The 10,382-nt window shown below is 36.5% G+C and overlaps 1 protein-coding gene across 1 annotated transcript in view; it reads right to left on the bottom strand.

Moving 5' to 3' along the window:
- Positions 1–3,287: 3,287 nt before the first annotated feature.
- Positions 3,288–10,382, bottom strand: part of TMPRSS15 (transmembrane serine protease 15) — a 53,047-nt gene continuing 45,952 nt past the window's right edge. Inside the window, 6 exon segments of the mRNA XM_077790355.1 lie at positions 3,288–3,485; positions 5,894–6,033; positions 6,925–7,020; positions 7,238–7,419; positions 9,006–9,180; positions 9,614–9,663. Of these exon segments, the coding sequence (XP_077646481.1) occupies positions 3,288–3,485; positions 5,894–6,033; positions 6,925–7,020; positions 7,238–7,419; positions 9,006–9,180; positions 9,614–9,663 (841 nt within the window).

Raw genomic sequence — 10,382 nt, 5'->3', positions numbered from 1 at the left:
TTAAAAGTCATTTAAATATAGCTAATAGTTTGTTAGGAATAATGTTGGAACAAAGAGAAGACAAAGGCTATTTCTTGGAAATGGCACTCATAGATTGATTCCGACATTGCTCAGACTATTATCTAGAAACACATTAATTATATTAATTGATGGATAGATTTAGAGGTAACTGTGATACATATTGGAGTTATGATTAGGATCATTAATGTCCATTCTCTTTGGTAAAGAGCTTTCTGTGCCTTAAGAATGGTTGTGCCAGTCATTGGGAGCAGTCTGGGGTGGTGGCAGGAGCACTCTGGTTGATTTGTTGGTGACAATCTGGTGTCAGAGCAAAAGTTAAAGGATTTTATTGCCATTGCAGCAAAATGTCAAGACCCTGAGTTAAACCCTGCTGGCTTTAACACAGATTTATAACTACCACTGGCTGGGGAGAGACTGACCAAAGCAGAACTGAAGGATTGCCTGCACTGTGCTGGCTGATGTTCACCACATCACTTCAGACATAAATGTTTCTAAATTTTTCCTGAGCACAGAAAAAAAATTAGAAAGTTGCCATTAATACTGACTGTGCAATTGCTGAAGCACTTTTGGAAGTATCAAAGCTGCAGTGGTTTTGCTTCCTTTGCAAAGAAAACTCCTCCTATAGTTCAGGTTAAGAATCGTTATTCCTACTTAAAATATTCTATAGTTCTTCCAGTCAGTAGGAACTTCTTTCTTTGTTCAATCCCCTACTTCAGATTCCTTTGCAATGAGAAATTACCAAGACCAGATGTAAATATTGATTTAATTCAGCTGAGGTGGAGACCTCTTCCTTAAGATGAGTTGTGGTAAAAAGAACTTAGTTCCTTTGTATGGTCTTGATGGATTCACTCCCTTTACCTTAAGGATTAACTATTTCTTCAGGCTTCATACTTCCAAAGGACATGTAAAGTTGTCACTATCAATATGGCAGTAGAAGTGATTTTGAAGCAGGAGTTAGGAGAATGAAAACACCTTCAGGAGAGCTTTTCACAGAGTGAAAGTGATGGCTGGGCAGGTATTGGCACAGACCTGTCTCAAACTATACCTTATGAAGGCAGATGGGAACTTGGCATCCAGCACTTCTGTTGTAGTGTGCTCAGATTTTATGTAGAAATAAGAAATAATGGCTATTGGGACAAAATAATTCCATATTTATCACCATACCCATCCTTTGTTTCAAAGCATCTTGGAACTGACTATAATTGCAATTAATCTGCCCAAGTGTTTTGACATAGTATTGACTGGTTCCTCCATAGGTTAATTTGCAAGCAACTGAAGCTGTGGATGTTGACCAAAGGATATATATGATTGATTAAGGTTATGTTAGTTTTATCTAGACATAATTAGTTAAAATAAAATGGCTTTTTAAATTAAAATAGTTTATAGGATGTATCTTTTTATGCCAGGATTTATAACAGAACTTTTTCAGTCTGATGAGGCAGTTTATCAATGTATATCTCAAAATACATTTATGCTTCACATTTTGGGAAGCAAGAAAAAACACACAAATAAAATAATCTTACTGTATTCCTGGGAAGTACATTTTCTAGTGACTGGATCTGCTTTCAGGTGGCTTTTGTATTTCATTAACAGACTGAAGCACAATATACAATAGTGATGTATGGTAAATAATGCAAATATCAGGTCACATTTTACTTAAGCATTTTAATGTAATTGCTTCATCCAAATAAATTTATACTTGTAGGAAAATACTCTTCTTTTTAGAGTAATAGGAGAAACAATGGTTCACTATGAAAGATAAAATTTGCAACTCTAACATTTTAATTTTAAAAAAACTGTCTTTCATATGAGAGCCTGTGTCTGAAACATTTTCTTACCTTCTCTCTATCATAATTATGTTTATCTGTGTTCTTTGTGATCACAGATGTTTTGATAAAGCTGCAGATTTTGGTCTGGACCTGGTTCTCTAATTCTTACAAAGACACGAAAGCAGTTTGGGACTTGGTTTTTTTTGGTTTTTTTTTTTTTTTTTCTTATTAGTGACTGCAAACCTCTGTTTGCAAGCACTTCATACCTGCATTTAGGGTTGTAAGAACCAAATCCAGGAGCTTATAACACCTGTGTGTATATGTGTAGATAAACTTATACAGCGAGAATGCATTTTGTAGTTTCAGTACAGTGGAATGATAAACACATCAAAGTTCTACACTGGTCTGAAAACAGAAATAAAGAAGTGCACCATATTACACTAAGACATCATAGAATTTAAGGCATTTGAACAAGTAAGTAATTATATTTTAATAGAAACATATTTATAAAAGAGCTCAAGAAGATAAACCCCTTATTCATGTTTTCATATTCTTTCCTATTTAGAATACTGTAATGGGATACCCTGCTGGTTTTTTCACAAAGCACAAAATGTTTATTAAAGCTCACCAGCACAGAAAAAGCATATAATATAGAAACACTATTATTCATGAGGGAGAACTGGTACTCATTATTGTCAAATGTTTTTAAAACCATTACTTTTTATGAGAAGAAGTTGCAGTATTATGAGTCTGTGGCTGGGCATGGAAAAGCCCATCTCTATAATTGTTTGAATAATTGCCAAACACTTGCCTAGAAAGAAAACTAAAAAGCTCTGTTCAATCCTTTTTTAACTCTATTAATTCCAAACACACTACACAAGAGAGAACATTTGGCTGACATTCAGTTTATTCATTAGAAAGCAGCATGATCCCTGGTCAGCCTTTCTGCACAATCCATAAACCTCACTCCAGAGCCTTTTGTAAAAGGCAAGGTAGAGGAACTCTCATGAGCCCAGTTAAAGCACCTTCATTTTGAAATCCAGAGAGATTGCTGGGAAGAGTTGACTCTGCATTGATATGAAATTGCACATTGAAAAACACAATGTAAAAACATAAACCAGATAGTATTTCACCTGTTATTAACAATTTTGATTCTTTTCCACTACAGCATTTACAGTTTGCAAACATTTTTTTTAATGCCCATAGTTTGTAAAACCCTCCACTGTGCGGTTAATGCACTGATGTTCAAAGAATCTGTTTTCCCAAGATCCTATATAAAACAAAAGGTAAAATGACAGAACTATTTATTGACAAAACTATTTCTTAACAAAACCACGGCATCACTTTTGAAATATTCTGCTCACTTGGGAATGGGTCTTATTAACATTGGTAGAAGAAGTTACCAATGTTTTCCTCACAAAGATTTATGTATTTATTCAGTTTCTCTGTAAGATTGAAATGGCAGCCTAGTTTACATCGTTATGCAATGTCTTACTTTCAACATCTAAATTCCATTGCTATAATTAAAAAAATATCAAGCTAATAGATGATGTTTTTGATCCAGTCCACAAACATGGTGACTCGAACATACACTCCTGGTTGTTGGGGAAGTGCACACCCTTCTCCAAATGATACTACACCAACTAAAAACCATTTGTCTCCATCTTCAAATGTCAGAGGGCCACCTGAATCCCCCTGCAATAACAAATTCAAGAGTTTAACGTGAACAATGTCAACTCTTAGGCAGAGCCTCTTTATGATATTTGTCCATTTTGTTTCTTAATCATAGGTGCTCTACCCCTGTATCTCCCAGGCACCAGGAAGTGAGATCAATATTAATATTTTAATGTGAAAAAAATGAAATTATTAATTTATTTTTTCATTATTTTTTAAGTGATATGAGCTTAAACTGTTATCAGTCTTGCAATACAGGACTGGACTTCAAGAGATTTTTTTTATCTTATTTCTTTTTTGTTCAGGCCTTCATATTTCACAAAGCCTGGGTATATGTGGAGGGTTTTTTTTTCAGTTGAATATATTCAGCCAAAACACAGTTCTATTTTCAGTCAACCCAGAGTTTCCACAGTTTCAAATTTCGAGAAATAAACAGCAAGATTGCCAGAAGAGAAGGTGTCCTTTTCTCTCATCTCCTTTGTAATAGTTTAGCAGATGTACCATTGTAATAGAGACTGAATTTGATTTCACTTGAGTGGGAATGAGTCAGCCATGGGTGTCTTGTTTTGATGAGGAAGAAAACAATTACTATTTTTCATTGTCTGTCAAGGTAGTTGAACCAGTACTAATTGTGTCTTCTCCAGGCTTTGTGAATGAATCTTTACCAGAGAATTCTGCAAGGACTCAGCCATTAAAATACTTCTGCCCATATCCTAGAGCATCTCAGAATGAGAAAGGCTGTGACAGCAGCCTAGAGGGGGATGTGCTATCAGGAGTCAGTTGTTCCTCTTTGCTCATGGCTGACTGGTCATTGATCACAGTGCTGGTCACTTGTACTCTGGATCAGCCTATGGTGCTACACTGAATTGTTTTTTGTTTTGTTTTGGGTTTTGTTGTTATTGTTTTGTTTTTGTTCAGTTTAAGATTCAGAAAGAAAAAGGGAAAGAGAAAAACCATGAGGAGAAAGTGCCAAAGCCCACCCTAGGTCAGGGGTGGCTCCGTGTGGTGGAAAAGTCTCTCCTCCAACCTGAGCTTCCAAAGAAAGGCTCAGCAGCCTCTTGTTGTTCGGTCTCAAGGTTGTTTATTGCAAGTTATCTAAAAGATTTTCTTCTCGGGCTGCTGTGTTTTGCTCACAGCTCAGGCAGAGGCACACACACACCCTGACATCCTCTCTGACTCCCGACTGCTTCTTCTCTCCCTGCCCAGGGCTGCTGCTCTCTTTTATATGGGACATTACATTTTAAATGTTTACAGTTTTTCCCCAATGCCTATTGCCTATATTAAATGGTGCTTTTCTACTCTAAACCAACCTGTGAGTGCCAACATCACCAAGAACATGGAGGTAAGGAAGGAGAAAGAGGGAGGACAGGGCAGGCCCAAATCCCTCCATCTTAAAACCTCTGACTCCCATGTACAAAACCAAAACTCCCCTGAACAGGTGCTAAAACCCCCCTGTACAGCACTCAAAAATTCTTCCCTCTACTTTGTGACTACTTCTACTATAATATCTAAACTTTTGTGACTTGTTCTTCCTGCAAGGTTGGTAAATAATTCCATGGCTCAAATCCAAAATCACAGCTGTTTGCAGCTGCCTGCCAGGGTCTCAAATGCTTCTGACCTGGGCCTGGAACCTCCAAAAATATCTGAGGGACATTTTGCGTTCCAACAGGAAAGGACATCAGGCTTGAATAGAGTCTTTGTTCTAGACTAAACTGGGCAAAGTCAGGGCATGTGGTGAAGGCTTAGGTTGGTAGGGCAAGGCAATAGGAGTTAGATGAGAGTGCTCCTTCCTCATCAGGCTTGAGGGAAGCCAGCCAGTCTCCATGCCACAGACTTCATATTGCTGGGAGAAAAATCATGTGGCAGCCACTTCTGAGTACATCATCAAAGAGAAGCAGCGAATTATAAAGAGAGCTGGAATGGATAAAAACTAAACCCAGAGAGCATATATCAGTGCAGAAGGGCAGCCTCTTTGAAATACTCTGGTGTCTGCTTAGGAAAGGTCTCCAGAGTTTACAGATTCTGGGAAAAGCAGCTTTGCTCTCTCTCTTTCCCATAATGAAGGATTTCTGAGACTTTAGTCTATTTGGTATTTATTTCTTTGTTCTCTGCATTTCTCTAAGCATGTGCCTCTCTCCTTCATGGAATTACTCAGCAGGAATTATTCAAAGCCTAGCGCAAAAAAATTCCCAGTGCTCATATTTATGTCCCTCCATGGTTGTTTATAGCAAGATGACACACACACACACACAAAATTTAAACTTGTATCTTGATAAATTATCCTGACAAATGGTCAAAGTACCATGAGTAGAAATTACATTAACAGACAGGGATTGTTCTGTTTTTCAGGAGTGGAGGATCAGGAAGCATTTTATTCAGTAACTAGATGAGGTTTAAGCTATCAGTGGAAATTAGTTGCTTCTACTTACCTGGCAGGAATCTATTCCTCCCATGTCATATCCTGCACAGAGCATATTCTCAGTAATATTATATTTTGGCATCCATTGCTGGCATTTTTCATTAGAAAGGAGAGGGACCTCTGCTTCTTGCAATATATTTGAAGAGGGACCTGATGAAAATACAAAGTGCATTTACCTGCAGTATCAAATACACGCATCCCACTGGGAATGCTGATGGTTTTGTTCCTGTTCCAGCATACTCAGCGCACTCCTGAGCAGCAGGAATCCCTGCCTTACTGCTATACTATTCAGGCTTATGTCCCTGTAACACAGTCACTGATTAAACAGGGATCATTAACTGAATTGTGTCTTTCATTTGTGTAATGGGACTGAATTTGGTTACAATTGAATCAGGGTTGCTAAAATCAATGACTATGAACTCACTGTGGGGAGATCTAAGAGATGATTAAAGGCTAAGGAACATGGGCTGTCTAGTGTTTCCTCACTATTCATTGTGTAATTTTGCTTATTTAAAGTTTTTTTTTAAATTATTTTATTGATTGCTACCCAAAATTTTAAATTCAATTCAATGTAGAAGTCAATGTATTCAATTGTGGAAGTGAAATGGCATATTTATTATTTCAGAGAGATTCCAAATCTGGAGCATGTGACATACAAACAGAACATACATTTCACACTGCAGTTTTCTTGACTTCTGGGGAAAATCATTTGCACATTGTCAGAAAGACTAATCTTCCTCTGTCCCCACCCAATATCGGGAACCGAGATGTACGTATTTCATGTTGAGAAAAGTAGTCATCATAACATCTAAGTGGATGTAGGAAGCTTTCTTCATGGCCTAATGAACTTAGATATGCATATTTTCTTCTAAGAGATCCATTATAACCATCATTTTGCTGACGGAATAGTGGAATGGGAATGTTCCTAAATTTTCATTATGGAAGAGTAGCTCTCTAAATTATTTGACCTTATCTACTCCTGTGGAATAGGAACAAGATTCTCCTCACAGCCTGTCAGAATTTTCCAAGCAGGTGACCTACCTCCATTCCTGATATTTCCCCAGCCAGCAATGGAGCAGTTAATCCCTGGTAAAAACTGTTGATTTTTTTCTGGTAGGCAGATAGGTTGTATGTAATCTGTGAATGAGAAACAAGTAATCAATTTTCATCTTCTTCCCTGTATTCAGGTTTTTATGAAGTCATACCAGAAAACATTCATTAATTCAAACCCTTTTTTTGCCAAGATATCCAGGAAGTACTGAGTGGACTCCCCATCACCCCCATATGCTTAGCACTGTTCTGCATAACAGAATAAATGGGAATAAATGGATCTTTTGGGAAAATAAAAACTCACCTGTATACTGCACTTTGTGTTGAAGGTGCATCAGAGCAATATCACTGTCTTTTGTTTGCTTCATGTAATGAGGATTTATGATGATTCTGTCGATGTTTTGAACTGCTGCTGGAGGCTGGGCCAGATCTGACTGACTGTACAAGCCCAGAACCGCTCGCCAGCGGGACGGCTTTTGTTGTCTCCTGGAAGTTGCAAGGGGAGTATTCACAATTAGGAATGATTAATGGAAGTTTTGAAAAATTTGTGTCAGATAAAATGCTGAGATTCAGCCTCGTGGTAATCCATGACCTGTGTACGTTTTGTCAAATAAATAGAACAGGGTAGATGTGCTTAGAATTCTGTATCACTGTCTTAAACATCCACGCTGCAGATATGTGTTGCTGATTTTTTTGTGGTGAGCTTATAATGCATTATTTATAATGAATTAATCAGGTAGTGGTGCAGCAGAGGAAAATACATTAACTAAATTACCATGGCTTTTTAAACACTATAAAGAATACCACTGTCTGCCCAGCAGGCAATTAATATTGGGCCCAGTTAGAAAATTGCAATGGAATGTCTAAAGAATAAGAAGTCTGAGGTGTTCTTGGAAATGCTGCAGCTCATAGACTCAGAAAGCTAGTCTCTTACTTCTTAACCTCAATCAAACAAGATATGCTAAGAAAAAATTTGGCATAATCTGCATTTTTTTTTCCTAATCTACAGATGCTGGTTTGAGACTGTGTTCATCAGGGAACCTAAATATTTTCTGGTTTTTAATCAATCACTTTATGGTGATTGATTAAAATCAGCCTGATTGTTGGACTGAATTTGTTTCTGCTCATCTTTTGGTTTGACATCAAGAGGTTCTTTTGTTCTAAACTAAGAGTGTCCAACTAAAATGTTTAGAAGGTGTGAAACTTCAAGCTTCAATTTAGGAAAATTCTAGCAAAGGCAAGATGTTAAAATTAGATTTAGTTGAAAATAGAAAGGTGATTCAAGTGACAAAGAAATATCAAGACAATAGTAGATTTATCGTGTGGAAACTAAGAGAGCTTAATCCTTTTCATTTTAGTGTCTTTGTGTGGAATGTAGTGCCTGTCATGCCATGAGGCAGCATTAGGATTTTGGCACAGTCTCCACTGCCTTACCATTTAGCTATTTGTAGTGAAAGCTCTACTCTAATTTTGGTTTTGGTTTTGTGATTTTTTTTTTTTTTTGGGGGGGGAGGGGGGGTGTTTCTGTGTTTTTTTTTTTTTTTTGCCATTCCAATTTCTATACGTCTTTTACAACACTTGTATTTATTGTAGATATTATGAAAGCAAATCCTAGAAAATATTTCAATATGCATCACTTCTTTGAATAGAGTGGATTGCCTAATCAATGCACAGATTAATTTAAGATTCATTCCAGTGATGCACAGTAAATCTTGATCAATCCAGGATAATATACAGGAAGAATGGTGGGTTTAATTTATGGGATATGATGTCACCTTTTATACCACTGGTAGGGATTCACCTAATTTATGGAGGCCCACAATAATTATGGATTAAGTACCAATGCTCAGTATTAATACCATGCATTTAAAGTGCAATTCCTTATTACTCAGGAAATGCTGCTTAGTTCCAGAATTCTCTGCATTAGGGTAAGGACTGAGGGTTTACCAGGAAGTAAAGGAGCTTTCAAAACACTGTAATTATACAGGAGTTAGTTGTTAATTTTTCATATCAGTGTCACAATTTGTTCATAATCTGATGCCTCAGTGAATTTATACATAAAAGAACTTTACCCATAGACACAATGTGCTGCTGTCACCAGCCACTCATCACTGACAAGGGAAGCTCCACAAACGGGTTGGAAATTAAAATGGAGTGAAACTATCCAAGGCCAAGCCTCTTTTCTGGCATCGTTTCCACCTACAATTCTTGTTCCATTATTCTGAGTTGCCAGGTGTTTTCCACAAGCTAAGATAAAGCAAAATAAAATAAAATAAAATATTAAAGGGATGTTGTGTATTTTATGATTAGTCAGCTTTCTTGTAAAAAACAAGGCTCTGTAGAATCTGAATTCCTATCCAAAAATACTGTGGAAAAAAGCTTGGGTTTTATAGCTGAAATCAAGATGCAACTGTCTAAGTTGGATTTAGATGTTTTCTTTCCTCTGACCTTCTGGAATTTTTATACATTTATTTTATAAATGTTTTCACTACAGATCCATCTCCAGTGTACACTTAACACAGAAATCAAATGAAGACTAAATTTTCCTTTGTTTATATCAGTATGAATAAAGCATTTATAGTGTATTCCCTAACCTTTCCATTCAAGCTATAAACATTTAGCTTTATGGTCTGAACTATTTGATCTCTCTGTGAAATATTCCTGGATTCTGTGTACTTACATTGAATGTTACATTGCAGATGAACCACCAGGTTGTCCAAACAGTGTTCTCTAGAATGAAAGTGCAATTAAATCACAAGTACCTGCACACCAGATAACTCTGACTGTCAAATATATATATATACATTCACACACAAATTTATACAATAATATATATGAAAGTACATTCATTTAGCAGTATCAGCCTGTTAAGTATAATAACTAATGCTACGTTTAAATTATGCTTTAATTACAAGTATACAACATTATAGGTTATGCAACTTTAAATGTACATATTCATCTTCAGTGGGCACTTAATTGATTGATATTATGGAAATAAAAGTAGACACATGTTTTAGGGAAATGGGTCATCTGTCCCAGACAGATTTGCAATAAAGTTCTAGCTGCATATGATATTTTTTCCTACCTTTTGAGATGTTTTCAGTACCTTACCACTAGAGATCAGTGTGGCCAAAGAATTAAATAGGTTAGTTTTATATCCCTGTATCATTTTACTAAGAAAATAATGCTACTTTAAAATATGTAGTTGCATATGCTAGGTTAGAAATTATTTAGCAAATATTTAAAGCCAGTGTCTGAAGAGCATAAGACCATAGATCAAAACTGCTCAAGCATTTCTGATACCCAGAGGTTTTAATATTATGTTCATAGTCTGTAATGAATCTGAAACACTTGGGACAGTGTGTGTGCTAGCAATTCAAATCTGATACACACAGAAATAAGAATGAGAGGAAAACGAAACCAAGCTCTGCCAGTGTTTTGTTTCAAGC

Source organism: Lonchura striata, chromosome 2, assembly GCF_046129695.1.
Source record: "Lonchura striata isolate bLonStr1 chromosome 2, bLonStr1.mat, whole genome shotgun sequence".
In the NCBI taxonomy this organism is placed as follows: Eukaryota; Metazoa; Chordata; class Aves; order Passeriformes; family Estrildidae; genus Lonchura; species Lonchura striata.
The sequence above is the reverse complement of the archived record's forward strand: the minus strand, read 5'-3'. Positions and strand labels throughout refer to the sequence as shown.